The sequence below is a fragment of the Corythoichthys intestinalis genome, chromosome 15 (genome assembly GCF_030265065.1).
Source record: "Corythoichthys intestinalis isolate RoL2023-P3 chromosome 15, ASM3026506v1, whole genome shotgun sequence".
Classification (NCBI taxonomy): Eukaryota; Metazoa; Chordata; class Actinopteri; order Syngnathiformes; family Syngnathidae; genus Corythoichthys; species Corythoichthys intestinalis.
The window spans coordinates 28,793,031-28,818,228 of record NC_080409.1 but is presented as its reverse complement, the minus strand read 5'-3'; the positions used below and the strand labels follow the sequence as shown (position 1 = coordinate 28,818,228).

The window sequence follows — 25,198 nt, the reverse complement described above, 5'->3', positions numbered from 1 at the left end:
GCAAAAAGCGACTTTTATTCATATTTTTTGACAAAAAAAAAAAAAAAAAAAAAAGAAAGAAAAAAAGATTAAACTCGTTTGTGAGCGTGTGTTAAGATTTAAATTAGCGTACAAATACACACGTTACATGCTGTAAACACAGTTTCTAATAAAACACATTCAATTACTGTATTATATTCAAAGGTTCACTTCCATAAATAAAGACTGAAAATCCACCTGTCGTGTTGTTTTATGACCAAACTGCGGCCATAAAAACCATAAAAACAGGCGAGAAGCGGGCGTCCAATCAACGTCGCGAATCGCACGAATGGATGCAAGCGTCGTCCAATGGCAGTCAAGCAAGGGGCTCTATAAATGATGATGTCAGCTGGTGTCGTTCCGCGGACACAGACTAGGAGGAGAGGACAGATTGTCGGGACCACTTTGCGGCTCTTTTGGCATATTTGGCAGGAAAAATAGGGATCTTTGTATCCGTCCCGGCTAGTAGTTGTAGTCAGCAGCCGCACATCCGCAAGCAAAAGGTAAGACATTGCCATTTCATGCGCGCACCTGCCTGGGAGAATGTGATTTAATTTATGATGGTGGAATGATGCGCGTTGGCCTTGCTGCCCCTATTATCGGACACACAATGACTCGCATTGATTGACAGCTGAGCAGGCCCACTGTTGCGTTTGCAGACAATCCAGCAAAAATGTAAATTATTTACCACTGCTCCTTCGTCCGCCCAATGAATGCACTGCAGCTCTGTTCTTGACATTCAACTCAATTTGTGTGTTGTTGTTGTTGTTGTTGTTGTTTTTTTTTTTTTAAATCAGAAAAGATTGCAAATTCAGCTTCAAGAGCGGATTGGTCATGATTACAAAATAAACAATAATAAAAACATTTGACAATGGAACCATGAAATTATTTAAGTGTATTTTTCCTGTAATAAAGCTTGCTGCTTCATTATTTTTTCTTTTATTAAAAAATAAAACCTGCCAAAGCAATGTGCCGAAATATTTTGTTGTGCAAAAATACCAATCACTTGGATTCGGGGAAAAAACAGCAAAAATTTGCTTTTAAAAGGATAAGATTGAGTAGAGGTAAAGTATTTAACATGCAAAATTAATTTGGATTTCTTTCCTCCAAGGGGTGGGGGGGGGTTATGAAAAGTAAATTGACAAACTAGCTCCATTTCTTAAAAAAGTTATTTAATTAAAGATGGACTTTTTAACAAGTAAAAGTAAAAGTAGCACTGGCATAGTATTTTTTATTTACACATTTAGTCATAAATCAATTTGAAAATGTTGTTAAGTCACAATAAAATAGAACATTCCGTATTTTTAATATTTTTATGTCAAGCAAACTCTTCTATCAGCGGTTTTTGCTTTGCTTTGGCGCCATCTTGTGGCATGTTTATGTCAAACCTTACAGCAGGGCCGAGAACGGAAAGTGGTATTTGGTATGTGGCAAAATTGATTTTGCCATGTGGCATTTTTTTTTATATGTCGCAAACCGGATTTTGCCATGTGGCATTTTTTTATATGTGGCAAACCGGATTTTGCCTTGTGGCATTTTTTTATATGTGGCAAACCGGATTTTGCCATGTGGCATTTTTTTGCCATGTAGAAAAATTTATTTTGGCATGTGGCATTTTTTGGGGGGTATGTGGCATTTTTTTGCCATGTGGCAAAATGTGCTTTGGCATTTTTTTTGGTATGCGGCTTTTTTTTTTTTTTGTTTTTTTTTTTGGTATGTGGCAAAATGGATTTTGGTATGCGGCTTTTTTTTTTTTTTTTTGGACATGTAGAAACATGCATTTTGGCATGTGGCATTTTTTTGGGTCCGTGGCATTTTTTTTTTTTGGTATGTGGAAAAATTGGTTTTGGTATGTGGCATTTTTTGCCATGTAGAAAAATGGATTTTGGCATGTGGGATTTATTTTTTATTTTTTTGCCATGTGGCCTTTTTTGGCACGTAGCATGTTTTTTGGGGTATGTGGCATTTTTGGGTATGTGGCATTTTTTGGCTTGTGGCATTTGTTGGGGTATGTGGCATTTTTTTGCATGTAGCATTATTTTGGGTATGTGGCATTTTTTGCCATGTGGTAAAATGTGTTTTGGCAATTTTTTGGTATGTAGCATATTTTTTGGCATGTGGCATTTTTTTTTCCATGTGGCATTTTTTGCAATGTGGCAAAATGTATTTTGTCAGGTAGTTTTTTTGGGGTATGTGGCATTTTTTTTATGCCATGTAGAAAAATGTATTTTGGCATGTGGCATTTTCTTTTGGTATGTGGCATTTTTTTTGCCATGTGGCAAAATGTATTTTGGCATGTGGCATTTTATTTGGTCCGTGGCATTTTTTTTTTTTTTTTTTTTTTTTGGTATGTGGAAAAATTGATTTTGGTATGTGGCATTTTTTGGTATTTGAAAAAAATGATTTTGGCATGTGGGATTTTTTTTTTTTTTGCCATGTGGCATTTTTTGGTATTTGAAAAAATGATTTTGGTATGTGGCATTTTTTGCAATGTGGCATTTTTTGTCCGTCGTATTTTTTTTTTTTTTTTTTTTGGTATGAGGAAAAATGGATTTTGGCATGTGGGATTTTTTTCTTTTTTTTGCCATGTGGCATTTTTGGTATGTGGCATTTTTTATGCCGTGTGGCATTTTTTTGGTATTTGAAAAAATGTATTTTGGAATGTGGCATTTTTTATGCCGTGTGGCATTTTTTTGGTATTTGAAAAAATGTATTTTGTCATGTGGCATTTTTTTGGTATGCAGCATTTTTTGTGCCATGTAAAAAAATGGATTTCAGCTTGTGGGATTTTTTTTTTGCCATGTGGGATTTTTTATGCCATGTGGCATTTTTTTGGTGTGAGGCATTTTTTTTGCCATGTGGCAACATGTATTTTGGCATGTGGCATTTCTTTTGGTGTTTGTGTGCCATTTTTGTTGTTGTTGTTTGTTTTTTGGGGCATGTGGCAAAACGGATTTTGGTATGTGTTTTTTTTTCTCTTTTGTCTCTCAAAACATATGTGTGAAAATCATGACAAAATATATATAAAATTCTATATATCATAAACTTAGTCACGGAACCATCTAAACAGATTCCTAAATTAAAAATCTGTGGGGAATAGGAGTTTTGTTTTTGTGCAGTAAAACTCACCTGTTAGCTGTTTTAAATTGGCTTTGACGCCATCTTGTGGCATGTTGGTGTCCAGGATGCAAGTGGAATTTTATTTTAGGAATCAATGGTGCTTTGCTGCCATCGTGTGGCTACTCAAGCAATTACAATCTCAGGTGTTGATTTGACTACGTTATTTTTCGGATTATAAACCGCGATTTTTCCCCCCTTATTCTGAATCCTGCGGTTTATAGTCCAGTGCGGTATATTTGTTGATTTATTTTGGTTAATAGGTAACACTTTATTTGACAGTGGCGTCATAAGACAGTCATAAGACCGTCATAATTATGACATGATACTGTCATAGGCATTAATGAATGCTTATGACAGATGTCATTAAGTGTCATCCAGCAAATTTTATCAGTAACTCCATTTATGTCTAGCTCGGATCTTTTACATCCATTCAAAAGTGACATAATTTGTCAAATGACACTCAATGACATCTGTCATATGCATTCATTAATGCTCATTACATTGTCATAATTTTGACCGTCTTGTGACAGCCTTATGACGCCGCTGTCAAATAAAGTGTTACCGGTATCTTTCGGTGTAAACATCCCATAATAAATGGAGGACAACTGCGGTTTATCTATGAACAAATGTCGTTTTCGTGTTAGTGAATTTAGTGGGGGGCGGTTTAGTCAGGTGCGCCTTATAGTCCGAAAATTACGGTATTTGTCATTGCTGTCATTGACGGCGATTGACGTCCGACGCATTTGGACTTCTGTCGCTGTTAGCGTTGGCTAAGATTGCTGTTGCTGTCCCGGCAGGACGCCGCCATGCCGTTCGGTAACACGCACAACGAGATGAAACTGCGCTACTCGGCGGACCAGGAGTACCCCGACCTGAGCCAGCACAACAACCACATGGCCAAAGTCCTGACGCACGACATGTACAACAAACTGCGCGGCCGGCAGACGCCCAGTGGCTTCACACTGGACGATGTCATCCAGACCGGCGTGGACAACCCGGGTATGAACTCAGCTGACACTCCGGCCCACGGTCGACTGACCGGTGCGCTGTTTTGCAGGTCACCCGTTCATCATGACGGTGGGCTGCGTGGCAGGTGACGAGGAGACCTATGAGGTGTTCAAGGAGCTCTTGGATCCCGTCATCCAGGATCGCCACGGAGGTTACAAACCGACGGACAAGCACAAGACCGACCTCAACGCCGACAACCTCAAGGTCACCCATTAAATGATCACATATCATCAAGCTCTCGTTTTGCTAACTGCAGGTTTATCGTGTAAAAATTTAAGGTGTACAGCGTTGGTTTATGAAATTTCTCAAAATTTGAATATCACGTTCAAATTATCACGTTTAAATGATAAATTTAACATGATAAAATGTAAAATTTGGCATGTGATAAGGTAAAACTTATATATATTACGCAATAATGTATATCACAATTCAATATAAAACTGATAATGTTAAAATGTAAAACAATGTCATATGCTAAAATGTAACTTGGATCACATTGAAATGTTGACTCTAGCACGTTAAAATGTGACATATTTGTATATCATTCATATCATCATCAGCATATCATGTTTGTCACATCCCAGTGTAACATTTATAAAGTAGATGTGAAACTTAACATGACATATTAAAATTTCATTTCTATAGTGTTTAAATGTCCAATTTAACATGATAAATTGCCAAAATTAGCATGTTAAAATCTGACATTTGGCACAATATAATGTGAAATTTATTGTATTAAAACGAGAAACATGTCATGTTAAAATATCAATTGCATTGCGTTGCTATGTTAAGGTTAACACGTTACAATGTGACATTTTGGATATTAGGTTGTGAAATTTAATGTCAAAGTTGGCATGATTAATTGCACAATTTAGCATGTTAAAATGTTTTTGGGTATGTTTATCTCATTACTATGTCAAATTTCTAATGTCAAAGGGAAATCGTCATATGATAAAATGTGAATCGTATGATGTCTAATTTAGCATGATAAATTATGAAATTAAGCATGTTGAAAAATGACATTTAGCATGTAAGGGTGTAATGGTACATGTATTTGTATTGAACCGTTTCGGTACATGGTGCTCGGTTCGGAACGGAGGCGTACCGAACAAGTTTCTGACGTAATGTAACCCTTACTTTTCGAGGCTGTGAGTCGATCGGGTTACAGTTTCTTTGTGTAGATTATATTTACTCAGTCTTCTCTACTATAATGAGGACCAACACTGTAGGACAGTTATAACCCAGAAACGTCAATGGCACGACAACGTGGCCGCCGCGAGAATGCAGTGAAACGTGGGTGTTTAAGTCAATCAACCAATGCACACCAGTCACAGTGCGGCCGCATGTTAGACGCTTCCCAGAAGCGGCTCAACACGAAGCACGCAAAAAGAACGGCAGAGTTTATTATTTGACGCGAGACGCGACCCTCCTGCGTCAATATACTACCGGTAGCTAGGATCGGGCAGACCGGAAGTCACTCGTGTAAAAATACGGTGGATCCGGTCGATTTTCAAACTAATATGCAATCGTAACTAAGCCTGTCGCAATATGCCATAATGCCATTTATCGCACGATAAATAAAAATGAAGACGGTAATTTTTCCGCTGCGATTTATCGCCGTGGGGCAGACGTGTTGTTAAAAGTTCAGATTCCTTGTTACCAATGACGCAAAATGCTTCTTCGTTCCAGGTCCGGCAAAAAATAGCGCCGGAGCGAATCCGTTCCCATCATATCCTATTGTTCAACGCATACCGGCCGCGTTGTGCTCTAGATTGACTGCGGACCATCTCCGGAGTGCAGGAGCCCGCCGAATCGTTTAGGCGATACTTTATTTTTGCTGGAGACGCATCTGCACAGCTGCACAGCTGTGCTTCAAACTCGTCCTGTTTATGAAAGTCGATTGTCATATGCTGGTGTTGTGCAGTAATGAGCAGAAATGACTTCTGTGGCGTTTGCTAACTTTTTAATGCGCGCACACACTAGATATCATGAAATAACAAACTAGATGTGCTACTTCCCATGCCATTGGCTACGTGAGCCCAGACTGATTATGGGACACGTAGTCCATATACTACATCGATGAATTCTAAACTGTCATGACTGAATGGAAGTTAAGCAGGCCAAATCAATCCATACCAGTGACTATAGATAATGCTGCAAATATTGTTAGTTCAGTACGTGACACAGATTGATTCAGACCACCAATAGGATGTTTTGCTCATGTAGTAAACCTAGCTGCTAAGAGAGCTGTAGCAATCAACAGTGTACCCCCCCCCCCCCCTCACTTTACAAACAGTAAAGATTGTTCTCAGCACTTTTATACAAAATTTCTTCAGATCAGTAAGGAGTAAGCACATAAATATTATGCACTAAATTGCATGTTTATATGATGGCAATTTAGTTTTTGCTCGTTGGCGAAAAAAAAAAAAAACAACAACGAAACAAAACATTCAAGTTTTTTTTTTCAGAGCATTAAATGTATTGAATCGAATCGAAAATTGTGTTCCCCCGTATCTAAAAATCGTACCGAACCTTGACTTAACTGTATCGTTGCATCCCTGTGGAACACCATAGCAGAGGGGAGAAATGAGGGGAAAAGTTTTCATTTGCCTTAATGCTTAAGTTATTAAGTGCAATTTATTATTTTTTTTCTTGAAAAACACATTTTATTTATTTTGTGTTTCTGTGCAGTGTTAATGTTGTTGTCGTTTACTTAAGAGGCATGGTCTATTGTTTTCCGATTTCTTAAAAAGTAATTTTGAATTTAAGAGTAAACATTTATCGCGTTTAAATGGGTGTACTTGATCTATTAATATATACTGTATTCTCACTTTGTAAATTGGTTTTAAAAAATGGGGCAGCACAATAATATCGCATATCGCAATAATTTATGAGATAAATTATCGCACACTAAAATTTGTTATCGCGACAGGCCTAATCCTAACCCACTTTTTGAGTCCATCAGATCTCTTGAGTGGTAAATCGGGGCACAGTTGACTTGTCTTTGTTGATTTACTGCTGTCTTTTCTGCTATAATAAATAACTAACGCGGCCCCGTGTTCAATACAAAACCCTCCTACCACAACAAAACAAGTAGGAACTAATATTCACATAGGAACTAAAGTTACAGTGCCTTGCAAAAGTATTCGGCCCCCTTGAATCTTGCAACCTTTCGCCACATTTCAGGCTTCAAACATAAAGATATGAAATTTAATTTTTTTGTCAAGAATCAACAACAAGTGGGACACAATCATGAAGTGGAAGAACATTTATTGGATAATTTAAACTTTTTTAACAAATAAAAAACTGAAAAGTGGGGCGTGCAATATTATTCGGCCCCTTTACTTTCAGTGCAGCAAACTCACTCCAGAAGTTCAGTGAGGATCTCTGAATGATCCAATGTTGTCCTAAATGACCGATGATGATAAATAGAATCCACCTGTGTGTAATCAAGTCTCCGTATAAATGCACCTGCTCTGTGATAGTCTCAGGGTTCTGTTAAAAGTGCAGAGAGCATTATGAAAACAAGGAACACACCAGGCAGGTCCGAGATACTGTTGTGGAGAAGTTTAAAGCCGGATTTGGATACAAAAAGATTTCCCAAGCTTTAAGCATCTCAAGGAACACTGTGCAAGCCATCATATTGAAATGGAAGGAGCATCAGACCACTGCAAATCTACCAAGACCCGGCCGTCCTTCCAAACTTTCTTCTGAAACAAGGAGAAAACTGATCAGAGATGCAGCCAAGAGGCCCATGATCACTCTGGATGAACTGCAGAGATCTACAGCTGAGGTGGGAGAGTCTGTCCATAGGACAACAATCAGTCGTACACTGCACAAATCTGGCCTTTATGGAAGAGTGGCAAGAAGAAAGCCATTTCTCAAAGATATCCATAAAAAGTCTCGTTTAAAGTTTGCCACAAGCCACCTGGGAGACACACCAAACATGTGGAAGAAGGTGCTCTGGTCAGATGAAACCAAAATTGGAACTTTTTGGCCACAATGCAAAACGATATGTTTGGCGTAAAAGCAACACAGCTCATCACCCTGAACACACCATCCCCACTGTCAAACATGGTGGTGGCAGCATCATGGTTTGGGCCTGCTTTTCTTCAGCAGGGACGGGAAGATGGTTAAAATTGACGGGAAGATGGATGCAGCCAAATACAGGAACATTCTGGAAGAAAACCTGTTGGTATCTGCACAAGACCTGAGACTGGGACTGAGATTTATCTTCCAACAGGACAATGATCCAAAACATAAAGCCAAATCTACAATGGAATGGTTAAAAAATAAACGTATCCAGGTGTTAGAATGGCCAAGTCAAAGTCCAGACCTGAATCCAATCGAGAATCTGTGGAAAGAGCTGAAGACTGCTGTTCACAAACACTCTCCATCCAACCTCACTGAGCTCGAGCTGTTTTGCAAGGAAGAATTGGCAAGAATGTCAGTCTCTCGATGTGCAAAACTGATAGAAACGTACCCCAAGCGACTTGCAGCTGTAATTGGAGCAAAAGGTGGCGCTACAAAGTATTAACGCAAGGGGCCGAATAATATTGCACGCCCCACTTTTCAGTTTTTTATTTGTTAAAAAAAGTTTAAATTATCCAATAAATTTTGTTCCACTTCACGATTGTGTCCCACTTGTTGTTGATTCTTGACAAAAAATTACAATTTTATATCTTTGTTTGAAGCCTGAAATGTGGCGAAAGGTTGCAAGATTCAAGGGGGCCGAATACTTTTGCAAGGCACTGTATACAACATAAAATATACAATATAAATGAATACTACATCACATTTGTAAAATATAAACACATAATAAAACAAATAATAGCCCATTTAAAGCGCTATTTAAGTATAACACCATTTACCATTTAAATAAAATAAATTGAAATGAGCTAAAACATCTGTAATTAAATAATAATGATACACAGATCCTGCTTACACAATTAAATTTATTAATTTCTGTGTGGTGCTTTAACTTGGGAAAATCCACCAATAAAGCTTTTGAAAACCGTTCATAAGAAAAAAAAAAGATTCATTGAGGCATTTCATTTGTAAAATACATGTTAAAATCTTTGTCATTGGGATTTCTTTTCTCATTAGCACAGGACTTGTTTTTTTCTTCTTTCTTTCAAAAAGAAAGCTGACCAATACGTGGGGTCTGAAAGGCAAATTGTTGTTGGATTATCTTTAAATACCCACTACTTTTTGAGCAGAATTCTAGCTTTGTATAGGCTAATGTTCCTATTGTTGAAAGCACAAAGGTGTGTAATAAACAACAAGCACATTTATATTTTGTTTTCTTACTGTACCGAAAATGAACCGAACCGTGACCTCAAAACCAAGGTACGTACCGAACTGAGATTTTTGTGTACCGTTACACCTAGGGTTGTTCCGATCATGTTTTTTTGCTCTCGATCCAATCCTGATCATTTTAGTTTGAGTATCTGCCGATCCCGATATTTCCCGATCCGATGGCTTTTTTTTTTGCTCCCGATTCAATTCCAATCATTCCCGATAATTTTTCCCGATCATATACATTTTGGCAATGCATTAAGAAAAAAATGAATAAAACTCGGACGAATATATACATTCAACATACAGTACATAAGTACTGTATTTGTTTATTATGACAATAAATCCTCAAGATGGCATTTACATTATTAACATTCTTTCTGTGAGAGGGATCCACGGATAGAAAGACTTGTAATTCTTAAAGGATAAATGTGGCTTTGTATATTGTGACTAAATATTGCCATCTAGTGTATTTGTTGAGCTTTCAGTAAATGATACTGTAGCCATTTAACTGTTCTGCCCAAATGCATGATGGGAAGTGCAACCATGACTGTGCGTAGGGGCACCAATTGATATATCTTCTCTGCGTTGGGAAGTAACATAAGGTGTTAAGAAAAAGATCAATTGCTACCTTGCTTCCCCACATTGCTTCCCATTATATTTCTAATCACAGGGAGAGGGATTGTAAGGCTTTAGCCAATTAAAAAAAGGCTCCAAAGACTGCCAAAATCCACTCTACTCATTTTACACTGCCTTTTGGCTCTAAATATAGGTATAACAGCGCCATTTATAAATTGAACGTGACAATGCGTGAGTAGGTCGTGCAGCGCATGCGTTAAATATTTTAACGTGATTAATTTTAAAAAATTTAATTACCGTCGTTAATGCGATACATTTGATAGCCCTACTTTAAGCCAAAACTAAAGACTCTGGATGAGTGTAAGACACTTTGTCTGTAACGTTAAATACAATTAGAAAACGATTTAATTAAAATATACATATATATTAAAAAAAGGCATGTCCGATATTTTTTAGCCGATTCCGATACTTTGAAAATGACGTGATCGGACCCGATCGGACATCTTTAGTTACACCCCTAATGCTAATATAAAGCTCTTGGGGTATTATAACAATGTAGATAAATGCACTATAAGTACTCTCCATATACCAATTAGAATTATGATGTTGTAATTTAGCATGTTATTAATACATAATGGCGTTGTTGCTGATTTTGATGTGCATTTGCGTTGCGGGCCTCTAGGGTGGTGATGACCTGGACCCTAACTACGTGCTGAGCTCTCGCGTGCGAACGGGCCGCAGCATCCGCGGCTTCTGCCTGCCGCCGCACTGCAGCCGCGGGGAACGGCGTGCCGTGGAGGAGCTCTCTGTACAAGGTGAGGTGCGGGAGGGCGCCTCCTACTGGCGGTGAAGTCACGTGAGCCGTTTTGGCAGCCCTGGCGTCGCTGAGCGGCGACCTGAAGGGCAAGTACTTTGCGCTGAAGAGCATGACTGAGGCCGAGCAGCAGCAGCTGATCGACGACCACTTCCTGTTCGACAAGCCCGTCTCACCGCTCCTGCTGGCTTCCGGGATGGCCCGCGACTGGCCCGACGCCAGGGGCATCTGGTGAGGACCCACGCCGTCTTGCAAATTAACTCTGGCTGACATGGGGGTGCGTTCAAGGCACAATGACAACAAGACCTTCCTGGTGTGGGTGAACGAGGAGGACCACCTGAGGGTCATCTCCATGCAGAAGGGGGGCAACATGAAGGAGGTCTTCCAGCGATTCTGTACCGGACTCACCAAGGTTAGCGCTCACTAAGGGCGGAGTGGCATACGGGGATTTCCTCGGTGGTCAAATGAGCGGACCCTAAAATTAACGCACCTACATAATCCAAGCATTACGGTAAATGCATTCCGACCGAGCGGCAAGGCAGTTGACTTCTGTGTGCTCGCGTTGTTCCCAGCTCTTAAAAACACTCTAAACCAGTGGTTCTTAACATTGCTAAAGGCACCGAACCCCATGAGTTTCACACGTACATTACCCGAACCCTTTGAAATTACAATATTTTTTTCCTAATTAAAATTGGATATGTCTAAGCTAGCAAGCTAAAACCTAAGTGAATTTACATTCAAAAATTTCTTCTCATTTAGTTTTTTTAAACGGACCAAAATGTATGTTTTTAAATTTATTTTTTATCTTCTATCACATCCTCGCCTCGCATACTATTTTCATGACATACAATGTGACGCAAATATTGTCTTTTTTTAAAAATTTTTATGTAAACGCAGTGCACGTTACACGTAGATCTGTTGTACTTCCTCATACCAAGTTGGCGTCAACCTTCCACTGAGCAAACCAGTTTCTCCTCCCATCAGATAGAGGTCTAGCAGTTGAAAGAATTAAGGAATAAAGCCTGTAAATTGGAGACTAACTAACCCAAAACCTGGTCTATAACACCACTTTGCCTAGATTTAGTCAGTGTCCAAAAATAGGGCCCTGCGTGACTTAACCTTTACCGAACCACTTAGATTTACTCACCGAGCCTCTGGTGTTCGATGGAACCCAGGTTAAGAACCAATGCTCCAAACCATGGGTCCCCAAACTTTTTCCAGTAAGGGGGCCACATAACTTTTCCCTTCTCTGATGAGGGGCCGGGGTCAGTTTGTAACAAAAAAAGTGTGACGATTGCAGGAGTGCCTAAATGTAAAAATGTATTGTTTTTCAGAAAGTCAAAATCAAATAACCCTTTCTGGATTCTTCACGGAACAAAAGTAAATATAATATAATATACAGTTGTGGTCGAAAGTTTACATACACTTGTGAAGAACATAATGTCATGGCTCTCTTGAGTTTCCAGTTATTTCTACAACTCTGATTTTTCTCCGATAGAGTGATTGGAACAGATACTTCTTTGTCACAAAAAACATTCATGAAGTTTGGTTCTTTTATGACTTTATTATGGGTTAACAGAAAAAGTGACCAACTCTGCAGGGTCAAAAATATACATACAGCAACACGAATTAGCAATTTTGGCGAATCATTGACTTGAACAAGTCAGGAAAGTCACTTGGAGCCATTTCAAAGCAGCTGCAGGTCCCAAGAGCAACAGTGCAAACAATTGTTTGTAAGTATAAAGTGCATGGCACTGTTTTGTCACTGCCACGATCAGGAAGAAAACGCAAGCTATCACCCAGGGGTCGCGTTAACCGAATATTTTCCATCGTTGACCGTTTTTTTAAAACAGTGACGGAAAAAACTGAAGTCCATATGTCATTTTGACAGGTTGCAATTCACACCCCAGACCACAGGGTGGCGAGTGAGCATATTAATTAGCTATTTTCTCTCTTAATGCATGACGTCGTTGGCTATTCTGTCAGAATATTGTAGCGTCACCGGGGTCTGGCAGCGGCACCGTGATTGACACATCAACGCGAGGTTCTTATTGGTGCACCCGGTGTGCCAGCGCGTCATCCAATTGGTGGACTAGATTGCCGCCTGTGTATAGACCCGAATCACATGACGTCACAACTCCGCCCCCCTGACTGGAGCCGCCATATTGTGTGTCAGCTCGTCGTGTTTACACATTACCGCTACGTACATGCCTCCTGTTACGGCGTGTTTTTCTGCTCGTTAACACTAATAATCAAAATGGTGAAGGCATGTGTGGCGGTTGGTTGCAGTAACAGAGAAGATAGACGGAGAGACTTGAAGTTCTACCGTATTCTGAGAGACCCAAGATGAGAGCGAGATGGACTGCAGTAATTCGACAAGAAATCGAGGCACCAAACGATCAACACAGACTATGTAGTAGTCATTTTATATCTGATAAGATGCATTTAATATATATTTATAAGATTTTGGGCTGACAACCACAATTAAGATCATTGTGTGACGTTGGTGATTGGGGTCTATATAGTTGCCTCTTTTTCTTTGGAGGCGGAGTTGTTGTTTTGTTGGTGTTGTTGGCGGTAAGCAGAGTAAAAAGAGGGAGAAAAATACCATGACTTCCGTGTCTAATTTTTCACCGCCAAGCAAGCGTTACAATATTAATTAAAAATGAATGAAAACTAAATACTATTGAATATGTCATCATTATCATTTTAAAAATCTAAGTGACTGGTAAAAATAGATTATGACCGGATTTTTATGACCCTGTCAGTCAAAATGACAGACAACGAAAATGTCTAGCGCAACCTCTGGCTGTATGTATATTTTTGACCCAGCAGATTTGATCACTTTTTTCTGTTCACCCATAATAAAGTCATAAAAGAACCAGACTTCATGAATGTTTTTTGTGACAAAGAAGTATCTGTTCCAATCACTCTATCAGATAAAAATCAGAGTTGTAGAAATAACTGGAAACTCAAGAGAGCCATGACATTATGTTCTTCACAAGTGTATGTAAACTTTTGACCACAACTGTAATATAATATTAACACAATTGATTAAATAGATAATAACCAAATAACCTTCTCTGGGTTCTTCACAGAAAAAAGCCAGGAAATAAATAACACTATATAATTTTTTTTTTTTTTTTAAATCAAAAGGCTCTCTTTTATTGTTTAGGGGGCCGGACCAAATGTCAATCTATCTACAAATCTACATAAGTACTGGCTAAGGTTGGTGAATATTAGTAGTGGACCTCTGTGACTACTCCCATACTGAAAATTATGCATTTTTACTGTATAAATATTTGGAAAAATGAATTAAAAGTCCTGCAATTGAACTTTAATCAGGATACAGTTCTCATTTATGTGGTACTGTGAAACCACAATTCTAAATAAGTTTTAGCCAAGGTTGGTGAATATTTCTAGTGGCCCTCTCTACTCACATACTCAAAACTATGCATTTTTATTGTAGCAAAATTTAGAAATTTTGAAATTTCTTCAGGAAACATGTTACAGTTGTCATTTTTGTGGCACTGTAAATCTACATATCTGAATAAGTACTGGCTAAGGTTGGTGAATATTTCGAGTGGCCCTCTCTGACTACTCACATACTCAAAACTATGGATTTTTACTGTACCAAAATTGAGAAAATTTGAATTAAATGTCTAACATGTATACTTTGATCAGGTTACAGTTGTCCTTTTTGTGGCACTGTAAATCCACAATTCGGAATAGGTTCAGGCCAAGGTTGGTGAATATTTCTAGTGGACTTCTGTGACTACTCAAATACTCAAAACTATGCATTTTTGCTCTACCGATTTAGAAAATTTGAAATAAAAGTCATCCATGCGTACTTTCATCAGGTTACAGTTCCCACTTTTGTGGCACTGTAAATCCACAGTTCTGATTAGGTTCTGGCCAAGGTTGGTGAATATTTCTAGTGGACCTCTGACTACTCACATACTCAAATTTATGCATTTTTACTATACCAAAATTTGAATTACCCTAATTTTCGGGCTATAAGCCGCTACTTTTTTCCCTCATTTTGAATCCTGCGGCTTATAGTCCAGTGCGGCTTATTTGATGATTTATTTGGGTTAATAGGTAAAACTTTTTTTGAGAGCGGGATCATAAGAATGTCATAATTATGACATGACACTGTCATGGGCATTACAGAATGCTTATGACAGATGTCAATATGTGTCATGTGGCATAATATGTCACTAACTCCATTTATGTCTAGCTCAGATCTTCTACGTCCATTCAAAAGTGAGATAATTTGCTGGATGACACTAACCGACATCTATTATAAGCATTTAATAATGCTTATGACAGTGTCATGTAATAATTATAACAGTATTATGGCACCACTATCGCAAAAAATGTTACCAAATACAATAGCTAGCAATTAATGAAACAACTGGAACAGTAACTGAAGAAATAATTAGCACAGAACATTAATTTTGATTGTTATTTACATCTGTAGTGCCGCAATGCATGCTAGGAGGAATGTTGGATGACAACAGTGTTGACAGCAGGTGGCAGCAGAGGTTGACTGTCTCCCCCAAGGGAGCAGTGATGGCCAAATTGGTTGGTCAAATTGGTTGATTGGTTCAAAGCTTCATGATGGTTCATTTGGTTTCATGACAGTCTTATAATGCCTTTGTCAAATGAACTGTGAGGACAACAAATGAGGAAAACTGCGGCTTATAGTCCAGTGCGGCTTATCTATGAACAAATGCCGTTTTCGTGTCAAATTTGGTGGCTGGCGGTTTATAGTCAGGTGCGCCTTATAGTCCAGAAATTACGGTAAATGTCATGCATGTGTACTTTGATCAGGTTACAGTTCTCATTTTTGTGGTACTGTAAATCCACATTTCTGAATAGGTTCTGGCCAAGGTTGGTGAATATTACTAGTGGACATCTCTGACTAGTCACATACTCAAAACTATGCATTTTTAATCTACCGATTTTGAAATTTTGAAATAAAAGTCCTACATGCATACTCTGATCAGATTACAGTTCTCATTTTTGTGGAACTGTAATCCACAATAATCCTAATAAATTCTGGCCAAAGGTTAGTGGATGTTAGTGAAGGATCTCTCCGAGTTGCCACTGTACTTGACGTGGGCCGGTCTTTCATTGACTCCCAGGCCACTACCCCATCTGTAGTCCACCCCTGGTGCTCACTAGTTGCCATTGACGGCGCTAAAGATTAAATCCATTTGAAGTGGAGGGCTGGCAGCAAATGAACGAACCTCCCACTCCAAATGGATTGGACGTCTACTGGTGACAAACTCATTTAAATTCAAAGCAGACAGACGATTGGACGGCGCCTGACAACGGACTTAGCGGTAGATGATCGATGAAAATAAATCGTAAATCAAAAAGCTTGTCAGAATGGATCGTACATTCATCTTCGTTAACGCTACCGAAACCTATTTTTGTTGCAGATTGAGAGTTTGTTCAAGGATCGCGGTCACGCTTTCATGTGGAACGAGCACTTGGGATATGTGCTGACCTGCCCGTCCAACTTGGGCACGGGCCTGCGCGCCGGCGTCCACGTCAAGCTGCCCAACATGAGCAAGAACGCAAAGTTCGAGGACGTCCTCAAGCGCCTCCGCCTGCAAAAGCGAGGAACCGGTGAGTCCATCGCACCGCCTCATTTTTAAGGCCCGTTGCTGACTGAAGCGACTCTCCTTTAGGCGGCGTGGACACGGCGGCGGTGGGCGGCGTCTTCGACATCTCCAACGCCGACCGTCTGGGCTTCTCAGAGGTGGAGCTGGTCCAGATGGTGGTGGACGGTGTCAGGCTGCTGGTGGACATGGAGAAGCGGCTGGAGAAAGGCCAGAGCATCGACGACCTGGTGCCCGCGCAAAAATAGATGTCTGACCTTTTGGAAGGTTGCTCCTTTTCCGTCCTTTTTCCCAAAATGCACTCTGCTTGTTGCTCCGTCCCTTGTGTGTATTTAAAAGATGGATCTAAAATAAAATGTTCCTCAAGAGAAACTTTCTCCTTTCACTTGTGTCATGTGGATTGTGTATTTGTATAGACCCCACTCACCAACGTCACACAATGACGTGTCGCTGTATTGTGCCGCCATATTGTCCGTCATTGTGTGTCCGTATTCTCAATGGTCTCAATTTATCGTGCAATTTATAGTGCAATTCATGGAAACCCCGGTGCTTTCAGACGCTGTAAACTCATTGGATGTGTTGCATAAAAGCCATTATGTGGAAAAGCTTCGGTTGATCCATTCGCCAGATCCATATTTGATGCCTAAATCGATATTTTTTTGACCCGCTGTCTTCGCCGTCTCTGCCTGACATCTGTTACCCTGATATCTACAACTATCTTGTCCACAGAAACTCAGCCTATTCTCACGAAACTTTGAAAAACTTTAAGAGCAGCACTCTAAGCAACATTACCCCGTGTGACCATTTACTTCCAATTTTCTAAAATGACGACAATCAATAAAAAAAAAGTTGACTGCGATAGCCGACGCTTCAAGGATGGGTGGATATTGGACTATTTCTTCAATAAAATACACAACAACTGTGTCTGCCTCATTTGCAAAGAGACAGTCGCTGTTTTCAAAGAGTTCGATGTGACGTGATATTACCAAACAAGACGCGTTGACATGTACGACAACATTACAGGGAAGATACGCAGCGAGAAATGAAAGCAACTTGAAGCTAGTTTAATTTCACAGCAGCAGTATTTCGCAAGAGCCCGAGTGTCGAAAGAGAACGCCACAAAGGCGAGATTGTTGAAATTATGAATTAAAAAGAAAAAAAAAATAAAGCAAACGTGACGCACAGAAGGGCTTGCTAAAATTTGTTTAAATATATTGTTCTACATAAAACAGCCAAGGTAGCCCCCCACATTTTTACCACACCAAATCTGGATAATTACTTACCTTCTTTTTATGGCTGGGTTGAAACAAAAGCGGTTGCGCGACGTCTGTAAACGGGGGTTTCCAGGGTAAAACGAACAAATTAAAAATAGTTCGGGGGCTTAATGCGCCATGAATCTGCTATGGCAGCATATAGACATATTGTTCTATCAAACACAACCTTTTGGCTTAAAATACAGCAGTTTATTTTAAAGAGGGGTGCAAGAGCAGAAACTGCTTTTTCGGTCTTGTCTGTGTTTTCCGCCATGTTTTTAGATGTCCATAACATTGGGTTATCATTATAAAAGATATTAAAGAATATACAATTATTATTTATTTGAAAAATATTAGTAATTATTATTTGATTTTTTTTTATTTATTACAAAAACACACTTGGGGATTGTTCAGAAGCTGACCGAGCATAGACACAGGTGGAATGCCTTTGATACTTCCAGTTTAACGGGCATGAGTCCTTTTTATAGACCCTACTCACCGACGTCACAGAATGAAGTGTCGCTGTATCCGGCCGCCATATTGTCCGTCTCTGTTTAGCCCTATTCTCAATGGTTTCAATTAGTCGTTCAGTTTATAGAGCAATTCATGGAAGCCCCGGTGCTTTCAGACGCAGCAAACTCATTGGATGCGTTGCATAAAAGGCGTTATGTGGAAAAGCTTCAGTCTATCCATTCGCCAGATCCATATTTGATGCCTAAATCGATATTTTTCGACCCGCTGTCTTCGCCCTCTCTGCCTGACATCTGCTACCCTGATATCTACAACTATCTTTTCCACACAAACTCGGCCTATTCTCACGAAACTTTGAAAAACTTTATGAGCAGCACTCTAATCTAAGCAACATTACCCTGTGTGATTTCTAAAATGGCGACAATCAAAAAAAGAAAAAAGTTGACTGCGATGGCCGACGCTTCAAGGATAGGTGGATATTGGACTATTTCTTCAATAAAACACGCAACAACTGTGTCTGCCTCATTTGCAAAGAGACAGTCGCTGTTTTCAAAGAGTTCGATGTGACGCGATAATTATATTACCGAACAAGACACGCTGACATGTACGACAACATTACAGGGAAGATACGCAGCGAGAAATTATAGCAACTTGGAGCTAGTTTAATTTCACAGCAGCAGTATTTCGCAAGAGCCCGAGTGTCGAAAGAGAACGCCACAAAGACGAGACTGTTGAAATTATGAATTAAAAAAAATAATAAAGCAAATGTGACACGCAGAAGGGCTTGCTAACATTTGTTTAAATATATTGTTCTATGTAAATCAGCCAAGGTAGCCCCCCGCATTTTTACCACACCAAATCTGGCCCCCTTTGCAAAAAGTTTGGACACACCTGTTTAACTGATGATCCGTAGACGAGGCCAGCTTCTTTCACTTGGTGCCAGCTAAATATTATTCAAAATGTAATGATGGTGGAAGAAATAAGCATCTTGAATTTGAAACTGTATGTTGTCGGCGATTAGCCTCGCAATGATCTTAATTGTGGTTGTCAGCCCAAAACCCTCTAAATATATATTAAATGCATCTTACCAGATATAAAATGACTACTACATAATCCGTGGTAATCGTTTGGAGCCCAGATTGAATTGCAGCAGTCCATCTCGCTCTCCTCTCCGGGTCTCTCGAAATACAGTACAACTTCAAGTCTCTCCGTCTACCTTCTCTGTTATTGCAACCAACCGCCACACACACCTTCACCATTTTGATTATTAATGTTAACAAGCAGAAAAACACGCCATAATAGGAGGAATTTACGTAGCGGTAATGCATCAACACGACGAGTTGACGGACAATATGGCGCGAAGGCGTGGTTGTGACGTCATGTGAGTAGGGTCTATATAGACCCTACTCACCTACGTCACAAAATGGGCGTGTCGCTGTTTCCGGCCGCCATATTGTACCTCTTTTTCAGACCTATTCTCATTGTTTTCAATTAGTCGAGCAAGTTATAGAGCAATTCATGGAAACCCCGGTGTTATCTGACGCTGTAAACTCATTGGATCCGTTGCATAAAAGGCGTTACGTGGAAAAGCTTCAGTTTATCCATTCGCCAGATCCGTATTTGATACCTAAATCGATGTTTTTCGACCCGCTGGCTTCGCCTGACATCTGATATCCTGATATTTACAACTATCTTGTCCACACAAAATCAGCCTATTCTCACGAAAGTTTGAAAAACTTTAAAAGCTTGGAGGCTTATAAATGCTACGTTGCTGGTTGGGTGAAACAGGTTCTCGTACACGAAAATTCGGCAGGAATCTTGTGCTCGGAAGGTGAGTTACGAAATTTTCAATTCAAAATCTTTTGTTCTTGCTAACATCCACTGTCAAGTCTAATGTATTTCATATCATTTGTCAATGGAGCTAGGGCTTTTAATGTTTATATGGTTTAGCGATAGCACTCTCACTGTATACATATATAATACGTAATAAATATGAAGTGCGATAGCACTACTCCAGATTGTCCCTAGTTGAATTTATTTTTGGGCTTTTGACCTCAATAGTGAAATTGTAAATTAATTGTATGACAACTGTCTGATTATCCCCTTATAATTATATATTTTCAGGTAGTTCATTCACAACGTCTGAGTGTATGTTGTCGGCGATTAGCCTAGCAATGATCTTAATTGTGGTTCTCAGCCCAAAACCCTCTAAATATATATTAAATGCATCTTACCAGATATTAAATGACTACTACGTAATCTGTGGTAGTCGTTTGGAGCCCAGTTTTCTCGTCGAATTGCAGCAGTCAATCTCGGTCTCCTCTTCGGGTCTCTCGGAATACGGTAAAAATTCAAGTCTCTCCGTCTATCTTCTCTGTTTTTGCAACCGACCGCCACACACGACTTCACCATTTTGATTATTAATGTTAACGAGCAAAAAAACACGCCATAATAGGAGGAATTTACGAAGTGCTAATGCATTAACATGACTAGTATCCGGACAACATGGCGCGGGGGCGTGGCTGTGACGTCACGTGAGTAGGGTCTATTCAGCCTTAATTCTGTTGCATTTCTCAACTTCAACGTTAGATGGAGCTAGTCAATTAAACAGTGCCTCGCCATTAGCTCATGAGATAAAAACTAATATGTTGAAATCGGTGACGGAAACTGTAGAATTTCAGAATTTGTTCACATAAATGCACTTCTGTAATAAGAATAATCCAATTTAAAGGCGTAGGTTTGGTCTTAATATTGGTAGGGACCATATAACAGCATAACCTGCATGTACATTTTTTGCTGGGGACATATTTGGTGAATGGGGGGTCAGGGCTACATTTCTCACCAGTATGAATCTAATTTATTGATAGGCTAAATGATTAATGCAAAAATAAATCTGTATTGACCTATTCTAACTTTCAAACTGCAAATTTATAACGTTTTAATCTGATAAATTTTGTTACATCTAGTGAAATAATTTTCTCCATCTTTTTTAGTAGGAGTGGGAACCTCTTGGTACCTCGCGATACGATACGATTTGCGATACAAAGCTCACGATAACGGTGATCTAACAATATGGCAATGCAACGATTATCGAAACACTGGTCAGGAAATCATTCTAGGATATTCTACAAATAACTAATAAACAGAAAAACAACCTTTTGCTGTGAATTGGAATGAGTTTATCACTAGTAGACGTCCAAACCATTTGAAGTGGGAGGGATGCCAGCGAATGAACGAATGTTCACGTCAATGGTCGTCAGTGGCAGCCAATGCCAGGCAATGAGGTAATTTAAGGCCATTTAAGGTCATTGGCGTAAACTGCGGCAGACAGTAGGCGCGTTGTGTTAGCCTGGTACACCAGACTCAACGCTGTTCCAGCTATTGAGTCTGGCCACCATTCCCACGGAAACAATTTCCAGGGCGGAGCAAGCCACAGCAAACAGACAGCGGAGTGGACCAATCAGCGACGGGCAGACGTGACGTTAGTAAAATGGCGACCGCAGGACGATGGACTTGCGCGCGGAAGTAAACATACGAAGAGAGCGGAGTTTATTCGACATGGCTAGCGCGAGACAGACTGTTGTCAATGACTCGTGTCGATGTGTTTTTGGTCATTTAAAACTGATTTTACCGTGGATTGGAACATATTCTCGGCTCTGCCGTTCACCATCTGTGCTGCTGAAGAGACGACTTTCGACGCGCAAGAGTGACGTTGCTCGTGAAGAACACGTCACGCAAATAAACGAATCTGATTTGTCGATTGATTTTGTACCTGCTCGAAAAGGCCGTTAATGGGATGGTTTCCAGACTATACTATCAGTGTTTGAAAAATACAGGGAGAATAGTCTGGCAGAGCCAGGCTAGTGTTGTGTTGCACAACTTCTGAAATAAATTATTAAAAACCTTACGAAGACGGTGATCTCTTTGGCGATGGTACCACAATAATAATTGTCATCATAAGCGGATTTTAAGGGGGGGGCCAGGCCCCCCTTGGTGGCCGAAAAGTGTCATTTCATATAATTGACTTTCATATATATATATATATATATATATATATATATATACATACATATATATATATACACACACATATATACATACACATATATATATATATATATAAAAAAAAGTCGTAAAGCAATAAAACTGCAACAAAAATGAACGAAATGAACAAAAAAACATATTTTTATAATGTGTCAAAATTATTTTTTGAGCACCTTAGACAGTAGTTGCTTTGCATATAATTTAATATATATATATATATATATATATATATATATATATATATATATATATATATATATGTTAGAGAAAAAAATGTTTTAAATGTTTTTTTCCTTTGATTGAAAAAAAAAAAAAATATATATATATATATATTTATATATTTGATTGAAGCAACTTTTTGGGGGATTGAATGAGTTAGACACAAATGTCCTAATCATAATATGGCCCAAACACAAAAAGGATAGCTTCAATCAAAGAAAACTTTTTCAATGAAAAATTAAGTGTTCAAACCCAAATTTTTCAATCTCAAATATTTTCTCGCATTCAAAAACTTTTTTCTGATTGAAATTTTTCTTTTTTTGATTGGGTTTTCTTTTTGAAAATCTGTATTTTTTTGAAGCAACTTATTTTTTGATTTAATAAAGCGAAAAATATCCTAGCCAAAATGTGGCCCAAACACAAATCAACATTACTTCAATTTAAAAGTTGCTTCAATCCCAAAAAAACAAAAACTTGACTTCAATCAAAAAAAAAAAAAAAAATAATAATAATAATAAAATAATAATGAAAGAAAAATTGCTTTCACATGCATTTTTTTGAGTTTCAAATTTATTTTTACATTCCAACACCTTTTTTGATCGAAGTGACTTTTTTTTGGTTGAAAATATATATTTTGATTGAAGCAACTTTTTGGGGGGGATTGAACAATAAAGACACAAATCTACCTCCATATGGCTCCGCCCAGGGGATGCAATTTTTGACTGGGGTAACTACATTGGCACGACACCGGCGGGCGTACTGAATTCAATGGATGACAATCTTGGCGAAAAGTATTGCCTAAGCAGCCTGATTTAGAATTCCCTCAAGAATGATGGGAAACAAAACAAAAAAAAAACGCTCATTGTCAACTTATTTTAAATATTCTTGTAAGTAAATTTTATTGCCGACACTGTGTTTTGGGGTCATCAACATATTGTGCCGCTCTCATTTTCAGCGTATGCGCAATATTTTTGAACCAAACATGAGCACACAGCAAAGAGCACTGGAGATATGAAAAGCTAAGACAAGGAAATATGAAGAAGCGTGTGTAACATTTGGCTTTGACTTTTAGTACAGTGGGAGAGGGGAAAGACCAGTCTGTTTACTTTGTTTAAAAATGTTCGCAGTGGACAGCAGGAATAATTTTTTTCAGCGAAAAAGTGCCGAATATTGCCAACAATCCTCCCGCTTTGTCAGTGTTACATCAGTAACCCTGCGGGCACTGTCAGCATAAAGGTGGCATACCAAGTTGCTCAGTGCAAAATAACCCCACACCATAAGGAGCTGATACTGCCTGCAGCAAAAACAAAAACTGTCCCTCTGTCCAATAACATTGTAGTTTTTGTTTTTTCGGTTTGTTTTGCATATTGTCCTCGTGAGTTAATGTTGCTAATCAATTTGAATGTATTGTGTATTGATTTGATTAATTTTTCTGTATCAAACGGTCAAAAAAAATGTATCTTGAGTGTATTTTTACAGTATGGATGTGTTATTTTTTCTTTACACTTTATTGTAAGTCAGGGACGGCCCAGGCCATTTGGGGGCCCTAAGCAAAATAATGCAAAGGGGCCCATATTTTTGACCCACCATTTCGTCACAGTGTACTGTGAAACCCATACATGCAATCCAACCCATACGTCCATATTTTGGATATTAATCAGATTTTGTTGCACTGCATACTCGAACTTCTCACCCCAAATGATTGTCAGTACTTACAGTAGAACGCGCCAAACCTTTTTCTAAAAGCAGAAAGAAAGAAGAACTTTTATTTTTTTAAGCTTGTAATCAAAAATCAAAACTCACAAAAGTCAAATAAAGCAAACTGTAGTAAACAAAATGGAATATAAATTAAACAATTGCCAGATTGAAGGCCACCTAGTGGTCAGGGGCCCTAAGCAGCTGCATAGTCTGCGTATAGGCTGGGCCGGCCCTGTTGTAAGTTCATATATATATATTTTTTCTTTATTATTAAAAAGAAAACAATGTTGTGCAGAGGTGTACTTATAATAATAATTTTGTACACAAATGATACTACAGTACATTTACAGTGGCGGCAGAGAGTTGGGGGGGGCACGGAACTTTTACGTCTTCCTGGGGGGGCATAACAGAAAATAATTGAGAAGCACTGCTATAGAACAACGCTGTTTCAACGTCACTTGACGTCGAAAATTTTCATGTCAACCATACTGATGATTTTGATGGAAAATCAACGTTTGTTCAAAGTCGATCTGGTATCTTGGTTTTATGGTAGAAGATTTTGGTAGCAACTTGTTGGTTCTTTTTTATTGTATTTTTTTTTAAGACATTGACACCTTTTTAAAATGACATCTCGATTCTTGGCAGGAGTATATTGATAACCTTTTGGGATACGATATATCACCATTTCGATATTATGTCACACCCCTAGTTAACAGCATAGGCGGAGTTTGTGTTTTGGGGCAGGGGGGGCACAACATGTTGATGACCCCAAAACGCACTTTTGGCAATAAAATTAACTTACAATAATTATAATACTAAGTTGACAATGAGCGTTTTTTGTGTCCCATCATTCATGAGGGGAATTCTAAATCAGGCTGCTTAGGCAATACTTTTCGCCAAGATCGTCAACCATTGAATACGGTACGCCCACTCCTGTCGTGCCAATGTAGTTACTCCAGTCAAAAATTGCATCCCCTGGGCAGAGCAATATGGAGGTAGATTTGTGTCTTTATTATTCAATCAAAAAAAAAAGTTGCTTCAAA

At 38.9% G+C, this 25,198-nt stretch overlaps 1 protein-coding gene across 1 annotated transcript; it reads left to right on the top strand.

Moving 5' to 3' along the window:
* The first annotated feature begins 355 nt into the window (after positions 1-355).
* Positions 356-16,842, top strand: ckba (creatine kinase, brain a). The gene is made up of 8 exons (XM_057859917.1): positions 356-521; positions 3,936-4,137; positions 4,196-4,350; positions 10,706-10,838; positions 10,897-11,068; positions 11,126-11,249; positions 16,288-16,477; positions 16,540-16,842. The coding sequence occupies exons 2-8, from the start codon at positions 3,945-3,947 to the stop codon at positions 16,716-16,718; spliced, it is 1,146 nt and encodes a 381-aa protein (XP_057715900.1). The 5' UTR covers positions 356-521; positions 3,936-3,944; the 3' UTR covers positions 16,719-16,842.
* The last annotated feature ends 8,356 nt before the right edge of the window (positions 16,843-25,198 follow it).

What these genes read in the sequence shown, in the direction of transcription:
- ckba (XM_057859917.1), top strand. Translation starts at nt 3,945, where the DNA reads ATGCCGTTCGGTAACACGCACAACGAGATGAAACTGCGCTACTCGGCG. An exon ending in GACCGGCGTGGACAACCCGG is followed by an intron (nt 4,138 to 4,195) that starts GTATGAACTCAG and finishes GCTGTTTTGCAG; the next exon opens with GTCACCCGTTCATCATGACG. An exon ending in CCTGCAAAAGCGAGGAACCG is followed by an intron (nt 16,478 to 16,539) that starts GTGAGTCCATCG and finishes ACTCTCCTTTAG; the next exon opens with GCGGCGTGGACACGGCGGCG.